This window comes from Lepidochelys kempii, chromosome 5 (assembly GCF_965140285.1).
Source record: "Lepidochelys kempii isolate rLepKem1 chromosome 5, rLepKem1.hap1, whole genome shotgun sequence".
NCBI lineage: Eukaryota > Metazoa > Chordata > Testudines > Cheloniidae > Lepidochelys > Lepidochelys kempii.
The window spans coordinates 47,888,382-47,912,304 of NC_136384.1; the positions used below are offsets into that span (position 1 = coordinate 47,888,382).

The 23,923-nt window shown below is 41.6% G+C and overlaps 1 protein-coding gene across 5 annotated transcripts in view; it reads left to right on the plus strand.

Annotated features, from left to right (window-relative positions):
* The first annotated feature begins 10,034 nt into the window (after nt 1-10,034).
* Nucleotides 10,035-23,923, plus strand: part of POC5 (POC5 centriolar protein) — a 49,276-nt gene continuing 35,387 nt past the window's right edge. For 2 of the 5 annotated variants that reach the window (XM_073344217.2, XM_073344220.2), the window contains exons 1-3: nt 10,414-10,500; nt 13,449-13,533; nt 19,527-19,677. In XM_073344217.2, coding sequence (XP_073200318.1) covers nt 13,450-13,533; nt 19,527-19,677 — 235 coding nt within the window. In that variant the 5' untranslated portion in view covers nt 10,414-10,500; nt 13,449. Of the gene's footprint in view, nt 10,236-10,358; nt 10,501-13,448; nt 13,534-19,526; nt 19,678-23,923 lie in introns of those variants that run through there. The other 3 variants (XM_073344218.2, XM_073344221.2, XM_073344219.2) reach the window with 3 other exon arrangements.

The following is a 23,923-nucleotide window of genomic DNA, read 5'->3' on the forward strand; positions in this document are numbered from 1 at the left end:
CCTGCCCTGCCCCCCCCAATTTTCAAATGCTTGCATCTCCTCAACTAAAGGCAGTATCAGGTTGAAAAACTGACCCACTCATTTTCTTAAAGGCCAAATATTGCCCTGACTGGTGAGAATCCTATTGCAATTTATTATTATTATTTTATTTATTTATTTATTATGGACCATATGTTTCTGAACTGTTCTGTGGGACATACAGCATTGCTTTATTAAAGAAGGAGCAATGTGCACCCTAAACTAGTTTGTGCTGCACAACACAGCATATGCAATAGCTGTTCAGGAGCTTGACCGTGCTTCTAGTCAGAAGAGTGTGTTCCTTAGGTATTCTGGCCTGAGGCAAGATAGCTTGATGCACTGTTGAGAGGGTGGATGGTGAAAAGCCTTACATTTCCTTTTTGCCCTCAACTGTTCCCATGCAGTACAGGTCATATTTGCCCCTATATAACGTAACTTCACATCTTTGGTTACTTTTTAGGAATATCAGAAAACATTTGAAAGATTTTTTTTTTAAGAGTTTCACAATGTACATGTACCTCTTATGTAGAAACACTAATCAATCCTTTAATTGACGCATGCTGGAGCAGTCTTTTTAAATGCCCACATGGCATTGCAATATTTCTTTCACAGAAATGTGCCAATTGGGTAGAACTAGAAGTATATATTTACCCCATATTAGTGGTATGATGAGGAAGAAATTAACCCATTGTAAGGGACCAAAGCATAAGCGGTCTGGGCTAGAGATCACAGCTGGGCTGAAGTCCCCAAGTGAGGAACAGTAGCCAGTGAGCAGAGGTCGGAGGAATCTCCAGAGCCAGGTTCAATAAGAAAGAGTTGAATCCACCACGAGGGTCATCTAGTTGAATTTAAACCAGTGGTCACCAACCAGTTGATTGCGATAGACTAGTTGATCCTAGAGGATCTCCCAGTTGATCGCAATCTCCAGCAGCTTAGTGTGGCTGCAGCTAAGGCAGACTCCCTCTCTACCCCAGCCCCACTTGTGGAAGCGGCCAGCGCAGCCCTGCAGCGCCAGGGGTTTCCCTGCTCCTGCCTGTAAGCACCACCCCCAGAGCTCCCATTGGCCGGGAGAGCTGCAGAGGCGGTACTTGCAGAGAGGGGCAGCATGTGGAGCCACGTGCCCCCCGACCTCCCCCATGGACCGCAGGGGCGCATTGGCCCCTTCCAGGAGCGGTGTGGGGCTGGGGTAGGCAAGGAACCTGCCTTACCTCCAGTGGCTCCTGGTCAGTGGTGGGCACAGCGAGGCTAAGTGCTGCCCACTGGGAGGCCACACCCCAACCCTCATCCCTGAACCCCCTCCTGGAGCCAGCACCTCATACTCCTCCTGTACCCCAAACCCCCTCCTGCATCCAAACTCCCTTCTGGAGCTTGCACCCCTCACCCCCTCATGCACCCAAACTCCCTGCCCCAGGCTCAGCCCAGAGCCCGCACCCATTCCCGAACCTCAGCTCAGTGAAAGTGAGTGAGGGTGTGGGAGAGTGAGCAACAGAGAGAGGGGGAGATGGAGTGAGCGGGGTGGGGCTTTGGGGTAGGGGAGGGGCCTCAGAGAAGGGGTGAGTTTGCCCTTAAATTCAAAAAGTGATCTTGGGTGTAAAAAGGTTGGAGACCACTGATCTAAACCATCCAAGACAGATGGCTATCCAGCCTCCTTTTGAAAATCTTCAGTAAAGGAGCTTCTACAATCTCCCTAGGCAGCTTGTTCCATTGTCCTACTATTCTCACAGTTAGGAAGTTTTCCCCGAAATTTGATCTAAATCTGCTATGCTGTAGTTTCAACCTATTGCCTCTTGTCCTGCCCTCTGTGGCAAGAGAGAACAACTTTTCTCCATCTATTTTATGGCAGCATGTGCCAGGTTGCTGGGAAGGAACACCTGAGCCAGCCCTCTGTCATGCCAGCTCCAATTAAGGGAGGTAAATTGGAGCTGTCTGGAAAAACCTGCACCTGACTGACAAAGGGGAAAGAGCCTGATTAATCTGGGGCTATATGTAGGCCCAGAAGAAGGAAACAGTGGGGAAGTCAGAGAGTGGTACTCTTCTTTCCTGGCTGCAGAGACTGAGAAGTTCCTAAGGCTGAAGCCCGCAAGCTGTATGTGGTGAGAAGGTGCTGGGATTGCACGCTGTAAATAAACTGCACCGGTGATTGCTGAGCCAGAAGGTCTCTGAGTGGTTTTTGGAACGCAGCAGAGGCAGGTCCAAGGGGGGCCTTACTGCACCCTGCTACACAGTAATTGAAAACCACTATTATGTTTCCCTTACTCTCCTCTTTTTCCAGCTAAACATACCCAGTTCCTTCAGCCTTTCTTTTCTAATATAGCTTGCATTCTATTCCTTTTGTCACTTGCCTCTGGATCCTTTCCAGTTTCACTACATCCTTTCTGTACGTTGGTGACCAAAATAACTGGACACAGTACTCCAGCTGAGGCCTAATTATCACTGAGTAGAGCAGTACTATCATCTCCCGTGACTTGCACATTATGCTGTTAATGCAGCCTAAAATTTCATTTGCTCTTTTTTTTCCTGCAAAAGCATTGCATTGTTGACTCATGTTGATGTTGTGATCCACCACAACTCCCAGATCCTTCTCAGCAGTGCTGTTGCCAATTCTGTATTTGTGCACTTGTTTTTTCTTCCCTAAGTGGATCATCCTATATTTGTCTTTGTTTAATTTCATTGTTGTCCATAGCCCAGTTCTCCAATTTATCAAGATCCTTTTGAATTTTAGTTTTAGACTCAAAAGTGTTAGCAACCCCCCTCCCTCCACCCAGCTTTGTGTCATCCGCTAATTTGATCAGTATGCTCTCTATTCCTATATCCTGGCCATTAATAAAGGTGTTAAATAACACTGAACCCAAAGCAGATCCCTGTGAAACCTCACTTGAGACCTCCCTCCAATCTGAAATCATTCCATTAATAGCTACACTTTGTGGTTGTTTCACCAATTATGTATCCATTTAATGGTAGTCCTGCCAAGTCCACTTTTCTCCAGTTTACTTATCAGAATGTCATATGGAACTGTGTCAAAAGCCTTGCTGAAGTCCAGGTATATTATGTCCACTGAATTCCCCCTATCCACCAAACCAGTTATCCAGTCAAAGAAGGAAGTCAAGCTGGTCTGGCATAATTTGTTCTTAGTAAATCCATTCTAGCTGCTACTGATTACCCCTTCATCCTCCAGATATTTGCAAACTGAATGTTTTATATATTGCTCTAGTGTCTAGGTCAGGCTGACTAGTCCATAGTTCCTCAGCTCCTTTTTCTCCTTTTCGAAGATGGACACTACGTTAGCCCCTCTCCAGTCTTCTGGGACCTCATGTCATCCATGAGTCTGCAAATATAATTGCCAGTGGCTCTCAGATTTCTTCAGCTAATTCCTTCAGCACCCCGGGGGGAATAGCATTGGGCCCCGCTGACTTGAATTGATTGAAATTAGAAGGTCTCAGACATGTTCTTTACTCATCTTGATCTGCATCCCTTCCCCTTTATTGTCTATGGTACTTCACTAGTTGTCTGGTCACATGTTATTTTTGAGAGAAGACTGATAAGAGGCATTGAGCAGCTCTGCCTTATCTTCCATTACCAGCTCATCTTCTCCAGTGTGCAGAGCACCGTCCCTGATCTTTCTTTTTTGTCTGACATTTGTAGAACCTCTTCTTGTTGTCTTGCCAGATGTAACTCATTCTTTGCTTTGGCTTTCCTGCTTTTGTCCCTACACGCTTGTGCTATTCCTATGTATACTTCCTTGGTGACATGCCCCTCCTTCCATTTCCTATATGTATCTCTCTTGGCTTTTAGATAGCTTAAAAAGCTCCTTGTACAGCCACATTTTCTCGCTCTGGCTCCTCTTATCTATCTTCTGCATTGGAATAGCTTGATGTTGAGCCTGTAGTATTTCATCTTTTAGGAACTGCCAGCCATCTTCGACTCCTTTTCTTCCTAATTTGTCTTTCCATGGGCCCTTCTCTACTATTTCTCTGAGTTGGTTGAAATCTCTCTCTCTTTCTGAAGTCCAGTGTCTTTGTTTTGCTGTTCTCATGTCCTCCTTTCCTTTGGATCTTGAATTCTATCAGCTCATGATCACTTCCTCCCAAGTTCCTGGCCACCTTCAAATTCACAACCAAGTCATCCCTGTTGGTCAACACCAGATCCAAAATGGATGACCTCCTAGTCATTTCAATAACTTTCTGAATCAGAAAGCTGTTCCCCCCACACACTAAGAACTTGCAGGACATATTATGTTGTGCTGTAATAGTCTTCCAACAGATATCAGGGAAATTAAAATCCACAATTAATATTAGCTTGTGTGTGTTAGCTAATCTTGTTACCTGCTTGTAGAAAACCTCATCCACTTCCTCTTCTTGAATTGGTGATCTGTAATAGATTCCCACGATAACATCACTACTATTCTTTTCCCTTTTTATCCTCTCCCAGAAACTCAGTATGTCTCTTGCTCACTTCCTCTTGGACCTCGGAGCAAGTGTATACATTCATGACAAACAGTGCAACTCCTCCTCCTTTTTTCCCATACCTATCCCTATCCCATACCTATTCCCTTTTTTCCCTATCCTTCTGGAACAAGCTATATCCCTCAATGCTGGTACCCCAATCATGGGAGTTGTCCCACCAAGTCTCTGATGCCAATTATGTCTTTTTTTTCAATATACCATGACTTCCAATTCATCCTTGCATTGGAATACGGGGATTGAATATATTTTGCAGCCTGCCCTGTTACTTTTCTTCTTGCCTCTTTAATGCAGTTGTGATTTCCACTCCCTTCTCCAGAATTTAGCCCCTTCCCCTTGTCTTCATGACTTGAGCCTAGATGCACATTGGCCAGATTTTTGTCACCATCCCCCATAAGATCTAATTTAAAGCTTTCTTTATCAGATTAGTGAGATGTCCAAAGATGCTCTTCCCAGTATTTGGTAGATGGAACCCATCCCAGCACAGTAATCCTCTTTTCCAGAGCATCAGCTCATTGGCAGAGAAGCCAAAGCCCTCTCACCAACGCCATCTGTGTAGCCAGGCATTTACTTCCACAATTCAATGCCTGGGCCTTTTCCTTCAACAGGGAGGTTGGACTACAACATCACTTCCGCCCTAAACTCTTTTACCCTTCTTCCAAGAGACATGTAGTCTGCAGTGATTCACTCAAGGTCATTCTTGGCAGAACTGTTGGCACCCACGTGCATAAGTAGGAAGGGGTAGCGTCCAAGGGTATGATGAGTCTCGGCAGACTCCTCATCACATGCTGAATTTTTAGCACCAGGCAAGCAACACATTTCTTGGGATTCCCAGTCCAATAGCAGATGGATGACTGCCCTCTTAGGAGAGAGGCCCTGACCACCACTGCCCTTCTCCTCTTGGGAGTGGTGGTCATAGAACCCCCATCCCTAGGGCAATGCATCCCATACCTTCCAGTTGACAGGATCTCCTTCTGATCCCTTCTCTCAGATGACTCTTTCAAGGCATTATAAGCAGTAGTACCTGTGCAGATAGAAGTAGGTAATTGCTTTCAGGCTATACTGGTTCTCCTCCTCCTGGAGATGACATGCTGCTAATTTTCTTCCCTTGAGGTCAAAATCAGACCAGAGTTGGAGACCGGAGATCAGAGATAATACCAGGTTGGTATGAGGAGGCAAGGGTCAGAGTCAGGCTAGGATCAGAGGCCAGAGAAGAGGTGAGGTCTGGAGTCACAGCAGGCCCAAAGTATGTGGTGTTGCCCAAACAACGTCCTGGGCCACTCCTCAGGGTTCAAGAGTCCGGCTGGCCAATCAGAGGGCTACAGGGTCCTGTCACTCTGACTACCTTTGGCAGTAGTTCCTGCAGGGCCTATTCTCCACAGTGCTCCATGGATGAGGCTCTGCACAGCTTCCTGGTAGCACGGGGGGAACATCAGTTCTCTCAGACTTTGCAGATCCACGTTCTAGTTGCCCATCGTGACATTACCCTCTTCTTTAGGGGTACCCTTCCTCCAGGTGGGCACTGGGCCTGATTTATCCAGGTGGTTTCAATGAAACCTTTTAATCAGGTCAGAGGCATGGACATGGGCAACAGGTTCCCAGGAACATTCCTCAGGACGATAACCTTCCCAGTGAATTAGGTAGTACAGTTTTCCCTTCTACAGTTTAAAGTCCAGGATAACATGCACTATATATGCCTCATATATAGTGATACATACAACCAAGATACATATACTTGCAATAACTGCTAAAGATCATGCAAATCTTGGATTGGACTATTCAGTTACATGAGACATTGCAAACTACATCATAGGCAGCAATTCCCAACGTGTCTCAGAGATGAAAGTATGCCAATTTATATGCCTCATATAATTTATAATTAAAAAGAATAGGAGTACTTGTGACACCTTAGAGACTAACAAATTTATTGGAGAATACAAAAGCTTATACAGCTACTGTGATTTTGAGTTTACATTCCTTAAAAACATTCACTTTACAATAAATGTTTTTTTGAAATCTAGTGCAAAAGTGCACAGGCCAATCATCTTATAGGAAGAAAAATTTATATTAACAGTAATGCAAGATGAGGTCACTGCAGATGCAGAGATGCATTTGTTTCCACAACTTCTAGATGAGACATTTCAATTCATTCATTTTCATCTGAGATCCTTTCTCACGTGATGTTTTCTGATGGCAATTGGTCCAATCAATATTTTGTAGTTAACAAACTTTTGCTCACATAGTTTAGCTTCCAAAAGCATCTGAGGAAAAAATTTAACTGGGTTAATTTGTGGTAGGATGATTGGGCATATGAAGGCCAGAAGTTGTGGGTAAATAAGAGAGATGAAGCCACATTAATCACACAAGGAGCACCTTTTACTGAAAAGTCAACATTTGATGGACTCTTCTAAAGAACTATATATAAACGAGATGTCAACAAATTGACTATTTCTGGCACAACGCCATCCATCTTATTTTTCAGCTTCTGTACATTTCTTCCCTAGCTCTTTACACATCACTGTGACTAGACTTTAAAAATGTCACATGAAAGCAGAAAATGAAGGGAGAGAGAGAGAGTGCGCGCACTGCAATTAAAAACTCACAGCTGGCCTGTGCCAGCTGACTCAAGCTATGGGACTGTTTAACTGCAGTTGAGATGTTTGGGCTTGGGCTGAAGCCCAGGCTCTATGACCCTGCAAGGTCCCAGAGTTCAGGCTGCAGTCTGAGCCCAAACATCTACCAGGCAATTAAACAGACCCGAGGCCTGAGTCAGCTGATATAGGCCAGCTGTGGGTATCTAACTGTAGCGTACGCATACCTTATATTATCATGGACTCTTTAGTATTGGAAAGATACTGCACATTCTAAATTACTTACCACTTGGTATGACAGTACTAATATTAATTTAAAGAATGAGAGATTTATAGAGTAAGTAGAACAAGGATAAGTTAGAATTAAAGAAGGTTTTAAAGGGGCGAAACAAGATACATAAAGAAAAGTGAAAACTTGGGAGATAATCTATGTATCTAAAAAAATCTGTGTTGATTAAACATGTTAGGTAATATATTTTGTTCCAACAATAACCACTTTGTTTACATTTATGCCTTTTTTCCCTATGCTTAGTCAGCTATTTGTTTCACATTGTGAAGCCTATGTGGCAGGATCTGTGTCTTTGTGTTTGGAAGTCACTGGAGCACGTTGTAGGCACTATATATAACAAATTAATACTATAAATATAGATGAAAATAGGAGAGACAAGAGAAAAGGAAGGAAGAAGAAAATATATGAACAACCTCATCTGAAAATATCTGATAAAATGTGTAACAAAGAAAAAGATAAATGGTGCATCATATAACCTCTCCAGCCCATTAACTTTAGCAAACTATACAGGAGGATAATATTTTAAAATATTAAGTGCAAACTTGCTCTGGCTCCTCATTCTGGTTTTCTAAAGTTTCAGCTCTAGAATCTCAACCCCGCTCCCCGCCAGAGTATATACTTTTTCCATTCATAAATCTTACCTATCACTTGTGCAAACCTCACACAACGAAAACAGTTGTCTGAGAAAATTAGTTTGCAATTACTGTTTATACATTTCTCTGCAAGGAAAGACCCCTTATGGAAAAACCTTTTACACTCTTCAGCTGCCCTACCTAACATTTCAGAGCAAAACCAATTCATGTTTAACTGATACTACAACAGAGTCCCTGAATTTCTTTAGTCAGCATTCTATTGACAACATGGCAAAGGAATGTACACGGTATCAATAACCTTGAATGTGCCTTGGTAAGAAAAGGTCCCATCCGGTGATGAGCTGCCAAAAGCTGAAGGACCGGTTCCTTCAGTCACTCCGAGTCTTTGGCGGCACATCCTTCACTCCTCGCTCTGGGTCTTCAGTGGCACTGAACGAAGTGCCGCTGAAGACCCGGAGCGAGTGAAGGACGTGCTGCCAAAGACCCGGAGTGCCGCCTGATGCGTAAAAATTGCCTAAAGTTAACCATGTGCTTAAGTGTTCTCTTGTTACAGCATTCAAAAACTTTCTAGTTGCCTTACAGCACACTGTCGGGTTCCTTGTATTCTTTAACAACCGGTTCTAAACCAGCTTCAAAATTTAACAACCGGTTCGTGCAAACCGGCTCCAGCTCACCACTGGTCCTATCCCCCCGACAAGCTAAAAGAAGAATTCCTAGAAAGGAAATTTTCCAATAGTTAGTTCTCATGAAACACTGTAATTCTTTGCTAACTGAGATGTTGGCTAAAATAGTGTGCTGGATTGGTGGGTCAGATCAGACTCTGTGTGGAACAGGACCTGAGGTTGGTGGAAGCAAAGGTGCATGTAACCCCACATTTACACTCTCCAGATCCTGAGCTGACCTTAGGGCTTCTCTTACTTGCACCCAAATGCAATGGTCTCTAAGGAGTTACTGTGGCAGCCAAGGAACACTGTAGAAAGGACTTGATGGGGGGGCAATCTGTGTGGGGAGAAGACTTTATTTTGAGGATGGCGACTGACTATTGATGGGGGTGAAGTTTTGTTGTGGTTTGGCTACTTTTATTTTGATTAAGTGTATTTTAATGGGTGTCAAAAGTGTCTAGAAGTAACAGAAGGGTTTTAAAATATATTTATAAAAATCTAAAATAAAATACAGTATATTTTGTGTGTATATTTGCTCTAAGTTTGGCCTGCTATACCCAGGGTTGTGAGTTCAATCCTTGAGGGGGCCATTGAGGGATCTGGGGCAAAAATTGGGGATTGGTCCTGCTTTGAGCAGGGGATTGGACTAGATGACCTCCTGAGGTCCCTTCCAACCCGAATATTCTATGATTCTAAGTTTATACATTTAGGTGCTGTGTTTCTTCTGTCATCAGGCTAGTGTCAGGCTAAATGTCATGTCTATTTCATAAGTTATCAGAGCTTGACTGTTGTACACCACATGGTGTAGCTGTCACCAGCATAACCCAAGGCTATAATTTAGTGTGGAAGGGTTTTACACCCCACCGCCTGTTCTACAAAAAGCATGATTTAAATGGTATCAGGATCAACAAAGAGACTAACGGGCAAAGGGACGCTCTCTATATTCCCTATTATATGCAAGTACAGCCTTAAAACCTAAGGCTGACTTTCTATTAATTATAGTCCCCGGACTTACTGCTATTGCCCTCAATGGTCACACGCAACACATGCATCCGATGAAGTGAGCCGTAGCTCCCGAAAGCTCATGCTCAAATAAATTGGTTAGTCTCTAAGGTGCCACAAGTCCTCCTTTTCTTTATGCAACAGAATGATTTTGCTCCAAATGCCAAAGATGCAGCCTTTGCCAAACACGGAGCGACAGTGCCGGTAGGAGCCAGAGGGGCACCCCCACTCTGTCTCCGCTCCAGCGTCCGTTTCTGAGGGTTTCAAACAACCAATGGGCGTGGGGGTGACTTTCATGTGTTTTGCTGAATCAGGCCCCAGCACCAGCGCGGGCAGCCCCCTGACGTGACGGGCGGGCCTATCACGGATTTCCGCCACTGGCAGAAGCGTCTCAGGCAGCCGCGGCCCTTAGGCCGGGCCCAAGCGTCAGCCACGTACACGACGTGCCTCAGCCGACTGACGGCAACACAAAATCGGCCCTGCTCACGTGACACCCTCACGCTAACTGCCCGTTCGCTGCCCGCCTTCCCGGCCCGGGCAGCATCGCTGGCCAATCAGCGGGCGGAAGCAGTCCTGCGCAGACGCCGGTCTGAGACGGGCAGAGCGCTCCACTCCCAGAGGTGAGGCCCCGTGGAAGCGGCAGCGGCTGCCAGCCGATTGATTACAGGAGGCAGTTACTTGTAAGCCCCGCCCCGAGTTAATTGCGCACATAGTGATTGGCTGCGCTGCGAAACGGCTATCCAATGATAGGCTGCTTTACAAAAGTACTCAGAACCAATCTCAGCGGGTTTGGCTTTTACCGACGGCAGTTTGAAACTGTCAAGCTCTCGAGTCAGCCGGGGCCGCGCTGGGGGAGGCTGAGCCCGGAGGTGGGGGGCCGCGCAGGTATGAAGAGCTTGCAGGGGAGACTGAGTCCCTGCCAGCCTCCCTGGGGGAGGCACGGGGTGCTGCCTGTGGGAGGAGAAGGGAAGCGTGCACACCATACAGTGGAGCGTCTCCACAGCTCCAGGAGCTTGCAGATCCACCCCACCCCATAGCCACGGTCCCCTCCCCCCATGGCTACTGCCCTACAGCCTCGGCCCCTAATTCCCAGCCTGCCCTATAGCTACGGCCCCTCTGCCTCCTCATCCATACCCACAATCCCTCCTGCCCATAACCTTTAGCCCTCTGTCTCCCTGCCCCATAACCATAGCTGCCGCTGCCCCTCTGCCTACACGACTACTTGTGGAGTTATCCACAGCCCTCACGGAACACGTGACCTTCCACCTCCTATTTCAGATACCATAATAATCCTCTTCCCCGGTGGGAGTCAGTAACCTGTTTTCTCAGTTGTATGTTCCTGTCTTCTGCATTTCCCCAGAGACTTTTGAAGACTCAGTTGCTCCTCCCCATCTGCACATCTCAGCAATACTATTGTTCTGTCTGATCTTGCTCTCACTTGTGCCCTTTGTAACAATTGTTCACCCACCATTGGAGCAACTCTACCGGTGGTGCTAATGGTGGAAGCTGTAGAGTGGACATTACTTGGAAATTCCAAATACAAAACTTAATAATATAGCTATCACCTGTGTTTGCAAACTCAGGTGAGGTGTGGAGGGAGGGGGGAAGATGTGGTGAACCCTGGCTTATATAGAGAGAGGACAGATTTTCTTTTCTAATCTACAGAAAGACTCCCCTGCTAAGAGCTGTGTCAATACCAGGTTATTTGCAACATACTAGGCTTACCAAAGAAAAGTAAACATTGAACTGATCTCATATCCTCACTTAAAATCAAGTGCTTTGCCCACTGAAATCAAAACAAATAAGTTACTCCCTGCCCTAATATGATCTTGATTTCTGAAAATAGTGACCTCAATGCAGTAAGCCAGTTTTCCTGTTTTGTTTTAGTGTGGGTTTCTGTTGTGAAATCTATTCTTCTGGATATAAACTGAGAGAATTCCAAAATTTAAGACATACTGGATTTTCTTCTTTCAAATAAATGACCCAAACCTGAAACTGACAAACCTTGCAATTGTTTTAGTTGCACAATAAAATGCACAGTGAAGTAATACAAAGTGTTTTAGCAAATACTTGAAATTTCACTCTGTATGTCTATATATATATCAGCTATTATATAGTTTATGGCACATTGGGCACTAGCATTAATCAGAGACTCAGCGGTCCTGTCTCTTTGAGTTTGGACCAGAAACAATCACAGCCTTTAAATTGTTTTTAAAACATTTTTAAAATGTCAATTTCTCTGTTCTGAGAGTAACTTTCCATTCCCCAAGTCATGGATAATTCAAAGGCAGGAAATGCTACATCTCCTGTCTTTGAAGTATCTACAACAGTGACCCTGAGCACTGAGAAACCAAAAGTGTGAATTTCAGCAAGGGATTAAGCATCCTAGGGCTTCCAGTCTCTCTAACTGATTTTAAATGAGTTAAAACAAATTCAAAATCATAGTTGGGAAAGTAGCTTAAAGCTTTTCTTTATCTTTTTACATGACTGTATTGATCTTGGAGGCTATTGTAGCTAACTTGTTCTGATGTCTTTTTGTGCTATCCTCCACAAATGTGAGTTTGGGCCCTGACAGCATGCCTGCGCATCACTGAATTTAGTGGAGCTCTATGTGAATGCAAGGGTGTGCCCATCTAGAATCAGTTGCAGAATTGGGACCTGGAATTATTAACTAAGGTGTGCTCCCATTTTTAAATCCATTTTATAAAGCAAGCTGCTGTAGCATTGCTCTTTGCAATGTGTATAGCCCTGACAACATTTACATCAGATGACTGGATTTACGGGTTTATACTTGGCTGGTGTAAAAGTTCAGTATGGTGAAATCTTTGCATACATGATTTCTGCCTACAAAGTTTTCTTCCGCACACCAGAAAATTAGGAAAGTTACTTAAATTCTGCAAGTATTGAAAGTAAAAAACAACTATACTAGTGGCAAAAAGCTTATGTAGTGCAAGAAGAGCCTCTTTAGTTTGTTTTTTTCCATACAAAACAAAATAATACTGGAAACTGTTTAAGCAATACTGGATAATCAATTATTCTGAGTAATGGAGTCTCCCCTCTCTTTAATGTGCAAACACAACTTCCATCCACATTACTACATATAACTAGGGGAATAAGACACTACCTATTTGCTTGTCATTTTGAAAACAACAACAATAGATATACAGATACTTAAAGGCTGTTACTTTCTGCCAATTTAATGATAAAATTTAAAGGAATACTGGCAAATTAAAAATGATACTTCTATCAAAAAATATCTATTTAAAAATTAGATAGAAAGTATGTTTTCAGTTCTCTTTTCGTATTTTATTTCACTTGTATAAACAGCCAGTTTTGCCTGTTGTCTGTGTAGGTCTTTTTATACACAACCCTTTCCCCTGTTTATAAAACCACTTGCATGAACGTACTCTATACAAAACTTCCCTGTTCTCTTTTGCTCAGACACAGCTAATAGCTGTTCCTCCCATGCACACCAGATAACTACACCACCTTGTTATACACTGTCTAATCAGTCCTCCTAGCTCACAAATTCATACTTGACTCAATAATCATTTGTTTATTCACCCATTCTCTTCCGTATACCCTAAAATTAATCAGTTTTCTTTCTGTGCCCAACAAAATCTATTGCCTTTCAGCAGGGGCTCTTCAAAGCTGCAATACGTCAGCACCTTTCTTCCTGTTGGGCCTCAAGTCCTTTGGCTGCTCCATGTCCCAGGTCCCTACATAGGGTCTATCCTACCCAACTCCTTTGTTTAGGGAAGGGCCACAATCATTTGTTGTAACTAGAAAATGAAGTTCAGCTTCTGGTATTTTATAGAATTGTCTTTGTGCAGAATGTCATCAGATGAGGAAACAAGCACAAGTCCAGTTTTGCCAAAAGACTCAGATCGAGGCAGTTCTGTCTCTTCAGATCTTCAGGTAGGACAGAAGCAACTGCATTTGAACCTCTTTTACGGCATTTTATTTGACAAAGTGTAACTGTGAAGAAATGCTGTGGATAACTTTTTCATCTTTTTAAATTTTTATTGATTTTAGGCATACAAGAGAAATAAAAATGCTAATGGAAGGAAGCAAAATAGAGAATACAAACAAAATTTGAGGCTTTAATAAGCAAATAACCACACTGAATCTTTACTAAGCAAAAATTAGCAAACTCGATGTAATTACACAAAAAAATTTAATATATGGAGCATGTGTCTTAACTTAAGTTTAAGAGAGAGCACATTAATCCCAAAAGTAGAAAAGTGCTGCTTTCTTACAGCTGTTCTCACTGGTGTGCATTACTAAATTAAAACAATAAAACTGCTATTGAGGATAGAAAGCATCATTCTGCCTTTTGACCTTAGTGGCTAACCAATATTCAAGATCCTGAATGTTCTTTCTGTTAGGAAAGAGGAGGAAAGAACGATGCTAGTAGTTTCTTTGGTGCAGTCCTGTTTATTTACAAAGAATGTACATAGTCCCGTTTCCTTGAACACAATAGCAATCAAACAGAAGGCAGTTTCTTTGCTTGATATTCCAAGCCTCTTTTTCCAGCCAGCACTCTACCCAGAAGGTTCTCTCTTTGCTTTCTTCCAGCGTGGTGCTGCAAGCACTTCTCTGGCTGTCCTTACCTTTCTGCTGCCTTCTCCTTCTGTGATATTTATCTGTCTGCCCGCCCTTCTCCCCCCCCCCCCCGCGTGCAACTCCCATGCCCCCCCCCCCAAGTACCCAGTCTTCTGCATTTGCATTCTTCCTCCAGTGAAACCTGTCTGCCCACATAGCTCAGCTTGTGACTGGTGTTGCCTCTGGCATGTCTTTTGGATGGTTGTTCTTATTATTTCAGCTATCTTACTTAAACAATGAAGCTTTCTCTCCCCCCAACCCCCATTTATCCCGAATGAAGGATAAATGGGTGAAATCTTGGCTCCCTCTATGTCAATGGCAACATTTCACCCGTTGTGTCTGGCCTGTGTGATGAGGCTTAATTTAGAAAATATAATAATTCTATTGTTTTTTATAAGTAATGTCTTCTGCTGCCTTGAGGATTCTAATAGAGATTATTATGGTGGTGGTTGTTCTTCTTTCCAGTTTACACATAGGAATTCTATAGCTCCTTTCAACAGAAATATCCTCCTTTGTAATATCAATTTTCATGAGCGTAAGAGGAGATTGTCACATATCTGGTTGGGCTCCCCTTGATGGCACCCAGATGGCTGTGAGAGAATCGAGACCCTCAATCCAGCATGTGCTGTGTGCTTTCCTGGGTCTGAGGTACCTGGAGTGCTATTTCCTCCCTTAGCCTCTTTGGCACACTTCTTGTGCACTTTCTGCTACCCCTTCATGGAAATTGAGCCCTGCAGCCCACTTGCCTCAGCCCCTAAAGACCAGCATTGACCCATATGATACCCTAGTAACTCAAATATACCCTCTCCCAGAATTCCTCACAAATTATTGAGCCTTCCAGTTTCCTTCTTCAACAGGCCAAATGGTAGGTAGACACTTAGCTCAATATTCTAACACCATTGCACTCTGCTTAACAAATAATGCACAAGAGTACATATCATTTAGAAAACAACTAACATCCTAAAGGCAGTGCTGCTCACTAGCTCATCCTTCCCATCTGTGTTCAGGAAGGCAGGGTTCTCCCTACCTCATTAGGGTCCTACATGCAACTCTTTTCAGCCTGAGCTGGTGAAAAATGACTGAAGAGTCTGAAGGGACTGAAGGATCAGCTCCTGTCTTTTTATAACCTTCTAGTCCCTCTGTCATGTGACCTCCTGGCCAGTACCAACTATTGATCTTGTTGCTAGGGGGACCTCTGCCGTGACAAACTAGTTCTCCAGGTTGAGAGCCTGTCTTTTGGTAGAGCAATTACATTTGAGTGGTCAAGTACTTGAGTCAGTGGCCCTATTTGTCCCTTTGAACTATAAATTTAGAAGTGATATATTTTTGCAAGGCATGTGCTTCTTCCCCAAGTATAGTATATATGGCTATGCCTCTTGTGGAATCCACCATCAGAAAGCCTATCAATAAGAACAATTCATCCATATTGCCAACACTTAAGTCAGAGGATAAGTTCTGAAAATAGGACTGTGTCTGCATTAAATTGTTACTGAATATCAGGCAGATCCTGAGGACAACATGCAGATAATAATCATCCTTACAGTTGGTTCAAAGTCTAGTCTAGTCTAGTGTGACATAGTCACTATGGGTCAGATTTACAGAGGTACTTAACATCTATATACTGATGCTGCTTTTCTTAGAACTATTAGAGTCTGATTATTTTTTTTAATCTTGAAATAATAGAATCCTAGAAACAGGACTGGAAGGGATCTCAATAGGCCATCTAGTTCAGTCCTCTGCACTGAGGCAAGACTAAGTATTATCTTCATCCCTGACAGGTGTTTGTCTAACCTGCTCTTAAAAATCTCCACTGATGTAGGTTCACAGCTTGTCTAGGTAATTTGTTCCACTGAATAAGTACCCTGACAGTTAGGAAGATTTTCCTAATATCTAACCTAAATATCCCCTTGCTGCAATTTAAATCCACTACTTCTTGTCCTGTCCTGGATAAGGAGGAGAGTTATAAACTGTTCTCTTTATAACCTCCTTTTACATACTTGAAGACTGTTACCATGTACCCCCTCAGTCTTCTCTTCTCCAGACTACACAAACCCATTTTTTTCTATCTTTCCTCGTAGGTCATGTTTTCTAGACCTATAATCATTTTTGTTGCTCTCCTCTGGATTTTCTCCAATTTGTCCAAATCTTTCCTGAAGTGTAGTGCCCGGAACTAGACACACTAGTCCAGGTGAGGCCTTATCAGTGCTGAGTAGAATGGAAGAATTACTTCTTGTGTCTTACAACGCTCGGGCTAATATATCCCAGAATGATGTTTGCTTTTTTGCAGCAGTATTACATTGTTGACTCATATTTAGTTTGTGACCCACTATAATCCTTTCCTACAGTACTCCTTCCTAGGCAGTCATTTCCCATTTTGTATTTGTGCAATTGATTGTTCCTTCCTGAGTGTAGTACTTTGCATTTGTCCTTATTAAACTTCATCCTATTTATATCAGACCATTTCTCCTGTTTGTAAAGATCATTTTGAATTCTAATCCTGTCCTCCAAAGTGCTTGCACTCCATCTCAGCTTGGGTTTGTCTGCAAACTTTATAAGTGTATTCTCTCTATGCAGATATTTAATAGAACCAGACCCTGGACAGATTCTTGCAGGACCCCACTTGGTATGCCCTTCCAGATTGACAGTGAAGCACTTATAACTATTGAGTTTGGTTTTCCAACCATATGCACCCACCTTATAGTAGGTTCGTCTAGGCTATATTTCCCTAGTTTGCTTATGAGAAGGTCATGTGAAACAGTATCAGAGCCTCACTAAAGTTAAGATATATTACATTTTCTTCTTCTCTCCACCCACAGGGGTTCTTACTCTGTCAAATAAGGCTATTAGATTGGTTTGACTTGATTTGTTCTTGATGAATCCATGCTGACTGTTACTTATCACCTTATGTCTAGGTGCTTACAAGTTGATTGTTTAATTATTTGCTCAAATTTCTTTCTGGGTACTAAAGTTAAGATGATGTGTTGATAATTCCCTGGGTGGTTGTTATTCTCTCCCTCACCCCCCCTTTTTTTTTATAGATAGGTACTATATTTGCCCTTTTTCAGTTGTCTGGTATCTCTCCCATTTTCCACGAGTTCTCAAAGATAATCGCTAGTGGCTCAGATCTCTTCAGCCAGTTTCTTAAGTATTCTAGGATGTATTTCATCAGGCCCTGCTGACTTGAAAACATCTAGCTTGTCTAAGTAATTCTTAACTTGTTCTTTCCTTATTTTAGCCTTAGATCCTACCCATTTACACTGATGTTCGCTACGTTTGTCATCCGATCATGCTAACCTTTTTGGCATAAGCTGAAATTTAAAAAAAATCGTTTAATGCTTCGGCTGTTGCTGAGTTTTCTGTTCTAGTTTTTCCCATCTCATAGAATAATGGAAATATTGTGTTCTCAAATACATTAATGTTTTAATATTGCAAAACTAGGCTAAATAATCCCAACCTCTCTGACCTCCAGTTTCCAGCATTTTACCTCTAGAAGCCAATTTTATGCTCCAGTGGGATTTTGTACTTGATGTGCAGCACTGAAATAGCTTTGGAGTGATATTTAGACCATGGGGTGTGTGTGTGTGTGGGGGGGGGAAATAACGTTTTGTATCCATGTGAACCTTAAACCAGTTGGGGTTTTTTTTATACTTCACAATTGTTGGCCACCTCTGCACTTCAATGACAGGGTTGTTTTTTTTCGTTTTTTTTTTTTTAATAGGATAGCGGCTTCTCCTTTTGGTTAATTACTTAAAATGTTCATAGTTCACATTAAATCTCATAGTTTGCTCTTTTCTTGTTTCAATTAAAAAAAGAAAATACAAACTTCCTTTCTGTCAGCATTGCCCTGTAACTTTCTATGGCAAAGTTTCATGCCATAAATTTGGTGGCTGTTTTAGATACATGAGCAATACTTCCATGATATTACATGTTGAATCAGTTTGGATATAGCGTCATATTTGTTCTTGCAAGTAATGAATGGGGTCTTACTGAGAGAAATGAGAACTTCAGAGGACTGTCTATATACTCTAATTTTCCCTTGGGTTTGGTATGAATATTTTGAGTGCTCGGGATGTACATATTAAGCAGCATGACCGTGAGAAGAAGAGTGTGGCCAAACCATGTGACTGGAAATGAAAATATCTGTGTTATATCTGTGTGTCTTGCTACCTTCTTGCTGTCTGTTTTTCAGCAGATGCATTAACCTTGGTTAAATAATTAATCCTTACTTAACTCACCATGCAGGGTTGCAATGAAACTTAATTTATCATTTGTATTGTGTAGTGCCTTGATATTCTAAAATAGAAGGGACAGTAGGAGTAAATAGTGATGCAGTTAGTTCACTAACAACTTTGAGCTGTTGGTTGGGCTTTCATTTCCTTGATATCTCACTGTGTTCTGGTCACAGCAAATTTCAAAGGAATCCAATTCTGCATTTCATTTTTAGAGTACTTAGCAAGCTCAACCTTTAAACAGGAGTTGTGATGTAACCTCAACTATAGTGGTGTTGCAGAATTGCTATAATACATGGCAGATTTCTGAACAGTTTCACTAGAGGTGCTTGCATACTATCCAAAGTGATACAACCCATTTCCAATATGCTACAATAACACACATTGAAAATTATAGAATCCAAGTTCTGGAGTTTGTGGTGGTGGCCTTTGTTTTTCCAATAAGGTATAAATGTAACACACAACAAAAGTTAAATATTTTAAAGTAAGTGAGAATATTCAAATCAAATTTAGACGGGAGGACATTAAACAACCAAATGTTGTATTTGTAATTCCTCCCAAATATATTCTCATTGTGCAAACATTTAAATCTGATGTACTCCTCATTGGCACCTCTGTGTTGGGAATAAAAGTATACTTCTTCATATACAATAAGAATGATGCGCAAAAGTAGTAGTAGGTCATCTGATAACTTAAGTGATTTGAAGAAATATTTGTCCAACACTTATGCTGTTTTTTAAAGTAATTTAGAGTGCTTCCTATAAGATCTGTAATTTTAATTCAGATAGCAAAGAATTATTTAGAATGTGTACTGTATGGTCGTTATAATGCATTAACTAGAATGCAGTATGGGCTTTCTAAAATAGGAAATAAAAGGGAGCTAAATCATTAACTCTGCCTATTAAATTGAAGGGAAACAGCTGAGCCATGAAAACATAAGTAAAATTATTATTCTACCATGTGATACAAAACACTCATTTAAAAGCTAACATATCCATTTTCATTCCTTTCTTCCTGTGTTCGTGTTTAAAAACTATAACAGTAGTTTTATAATTATTTATCATCCTGTTGTGACAGGATGAATATGAAGAGCTGCTTCGTTATGCTGTAGTGACTCCAAAGTTTGAACCATGTGTCCTGAGGCAGTCTGAGCCTGCTGCAGAACTGTCAGCACATGACAGGTTTTCAAGTTTAATGGATGAAGTCATCAATTACCCTAAGACTCCAGGTAGTGTGTCTGGGGGGGAGAGGGAGAAATGTGTTTATATGTTAGAGTATAAATAGAATTTTCATAACATAAATAGATACTGTTATCTGAGTATCTGGTGATTGCATCATTTGAACTGCACTGGCTGATATAATATGCAAACTTTGGTTACCTTAAGAAAAAAACTCCGTGATAAAGGGTTCTTCTAAATATCTGCTATTCTGGAGCTCAAAACATAAGTGTTTGTGATATAGTTAAAGCCTGTAGCATTGTTTGTCTAGTCTTAAGTTTTGTAGGGAATTTTGACGTTTTTAAAGAAACTACTCTGTCAGTCTTATATCTTACTTTAGCTTAAATCTACCTTGTGTAATAGTTTGAAAATAAGCTAAAGAGGGAGTTCTACTAACAGGGATCCCAAAACCACTGTCTGTGGAGCACTCCAGATGGTTTATGGAAACTGGCTGGTTACATGGTGCTGGTGGTTCTCTTAATTTCTAGTTGCTAAATCACAACAAAGAACTAAAAATACATAAATAGTTTGTTTTCCTGTAGGCGATTGCCATAGTTACCATAGGGATATTTTGCAATATGGAATGGGAGGGGAAGTGGTCCACAAAGTGCACTCTGTTAAGATGTGGTCTGCATTAAGAGCAAGTATTTTCAATGTTTTTCAAATACATACTATGAGATTATATGTGCTTCTTTTAAGAAGTGAACATACTAGCAAATAACACCAAAATAAAATAGTCTCCTTTTCACTTACATCCATGCAAATATATGATATTTCTCTGATGCTAGTGACCGAGTATTGCCCCTTGATAATACCCTTCCACTGATGTCTTTGAACTGACAACTTTAAACCTAAGAAACCAGTGCTATGTGTTACTTCAAAGTTTCTTGGATAATATTCCCTTTCATCTTAATAACACATACTAACTTCTCCTAAGAACATAGCTTTTCATGTTAGAGAGCTGTTGTGAGAGTAGTTTGAGCAAGAATAATAAGCATCCTAAGATAAAGCAAAGCATTTTGTGTGTTGTCTAATGTGAAAAGATGCTCCAACATGGAGAGCATTTATTAATGTGCTTTTTTATCATTAGGAATCTGCTACATCTACACAATGTTTGAATGGCTTATTTTTTTAATGGTGTTTTTTTTTTTAATTTTCAAGTAGTAACAATTTAACGGTTCATTGGATATTCCAGGCCGTAAGTCAATGTTTTCAGGGCAGCAGTAGCAGCTGTGTCCCTTGTACTTCCCCTTCCACAGAGGTTTGGCCAGTTAATCTGTGTAGTGAAAGCCACATTCATGCATTCTGGCCAGCAACACCCTTTCTCCTACTCCACCCCTCCTTTCCAAACACACAGATGCCACTTGAAGAAATATTTCTTCATTTATAAGAGGCACTGAGTCCCATTAGTGCATCATCTCCAAAACTTCTCCCCAGTGCAGCGCAACCACAGTGGATTCTCTGAACACAAGAACCTCTGTGGGAAGGGGTAGAAGGCCGGTTTTTACCCCTGATAAGAGCACAAGAGTGGCAGGTGATACTGAAATGCAGACACACACACACAAGGAATTTGAAAACTCATACTTGAGAACAATTAATGCTGTCATGGAAAGGTTCAAATGCAGTCTGCGTAGTTCTGTACTTATGAAGCTTATGGGCATGAGCATGAAGTGACCTCTCTGGGATGAGAATGTCTGTGGCTATATCCACACTACAGCTGGGATTGACACTCTGATATCGATCCACCGGCAGTTGATTTAGCGGGTCTAGTGAAGACCCACCAAATCGACAGCAGATCACTCTCCAATCGACCTTCGGTGATAATTCGACCTAAGGTATGTCGACTCCAGCTACATGAATAACATAAAAAGAAAAGGAGTACTTGTGGCACCTTAGAGACTAACCAATTTATTTGAGCATGAGCTTTCGTGAGCTACAGCTCACTTCATCAGATGCATATTGTGGAAACTACAGAAGACATTATATACACAAAGACCATGAAACAATACCTCCTCCCACCCCACTCTCCTGCTGGTAATAGCTTATCTAAAGTGATCATCAGGTTGGGCCATTTCCAGCACAAATCCAGGTTTTCTCACCCTCCGCCCCCCCCCACACAAACTCACTCTCCTGCTGGCAATAGCTTATCCAAACTGACCACTCTCCTTACAATGTGCATGATAATCAAGGTGGGCCATTTGCGTAGTGTAGGTCGACTTACTGCGGTAGTGTAGACATAGCCTGTATGCGAAGTGTGTCAGTGCTGTGTAATAAACAGTAACATGCCCAGTGCCGACAGCCGGAGCAAAAGAAGTCACAGAATACATGACCTCTGTGACTAATTCGTATCCTTAATCATAGAGTTCCATGTTGTCCTCCAACTCTTGCTAGAGTAAGAGCAGATACATCTGGGAATAGAGTCCACTATGGTATAAATGATTTGAAGTCAAAAGAATTTTTCTCTGGGCTTCAAATCTCCCAACACAATGAATGCGGATGGTGAGGGAAACAATTACAACTGGTTGGTTTTATTTATCTTTCAGTTTCTCCTTCTGTAAAATAGGGGTAATGAGACTCATCCCCATTGGAAAGCATTTTGATATCTATGGTTAAAAGCACTAAGAAAGAGTTAGGTGGTATTAACATGATGATGTAGGTCAACAGGATTCAAACACAATTGTAACACTCTAGAATTGTAGGACAGTTCTAGAACAAGTTGCTGGAAACCCCTGAGTTGCTGAGCCTGTGAAGGTAAATGAGGAAAGGTCCCAATTTCATACCAGTTTGGAACAACATTACATAGCAAATCCCAGTCAAAAAAAATACTGCTGGTGTTGACTAGAGATTTCAATTCCAACTACACTGAAATCATAGAATATCAGGGTTGGAAGGGACCTCAGGAGGTCATCTAGTCCAACTCCCTGCTCAAAGCAGGACCAATCCCCAATTTTTGCCCTACATCCCTAAATGGCCCCCTCAAGGATTGAGCTTACAACCCTGGGTTTAGCAGGCCGAAGCTCAAACCACTGAGCTATCCCTCCCCCCAATATTTTTTTTTAAATTTAAAGATTAATTAAAAAAAAAAAAGCAGGACCAATCCCCAATCAGTCTCCATGGATACAGTTTTCTAATTCATGATATGATTTTCTTCAGAATTGAACAAATGTAGTGGTTGATGCTGACATCCTATTCAAGTTCAGTACCTTGCTCTGCAACAGGATTATTTATGGAGTATGATAATACTTGGTATAAGTAAAGGTACAGAATCAGGGCCCATAGACAGCCGTTTGTTTGATGATTGCTCCTACTTTCTTGAAGAGGGTACTACAGGAAGATAGGCTATCTGTCTGAAAAGAATGCTGAGAATTTTTAAAGCTACCATGTACACCACAAACACGCATTTATTTTCAGTCAGGCAAAACAGACTGGTTACACAGGCATTTCTAGAATGAAACAGCCAAAACCTTGTGAAGGACAAGCTTAATAACTGAATAAGAAACTGAGAGATTTTCTCCCTGCAAGTTATTCTTCTAAAAATTTTCATAAATTAAAAATAATCCTACATCCAAGGTCAGCGCTCAGGATTCTGTGTTTTTTCTTGTCACGATTTATGAGCTTACTATTTAAAGTTTATTTTTTTATACTGTGCTCATCATCTCTGTATCTGAGTGCCTGACAGTGTAGAGTTGAATTGGCAGTTCTGCTTTAGTTTGAGTGGGTATTCTTGCTGTCTAAACATAGAACCTGAGCTGCTAAATTGTCAGGTCAGAAAGGAAATATTGACTTTTGAGACTAAATATTTCCAGATAAACAATGTTTTCTTTCATGGTTCAATTAAAACTGACAAATAGAAAAGGGAACTAAAGAACCTTTAGGTTCTTTACAGAAAAAAGATTCACCTTTACTTCTCTTCAGTCCTCATTGGCCTTGAATTAACATTTTGTGTCATTTTAAAACCTTTGAGTTCGTAATTTGGTCGTAATTTGTTCTGAACTTAAAATGGAAACATTTTTCTAGGTGAGCTATATGCAAAATGCAGCCTCTCAGTTATGCTCCATTCAATTTATCCTGGATCATTTTATACCTCTAAAGATGTATGGTTTATCTGTTGCAATGATTTAGGCTCATTGGTGAGTAGCAGTTCACCCATCACCCCCACCCAATTAAAGAATCTTCAGTTTCTGCACATTCTACAGTTAAATGATTCCTTAAGAGGATGATTTATCTTTACGCTTGGGTATGGAATTCCTCCACCTC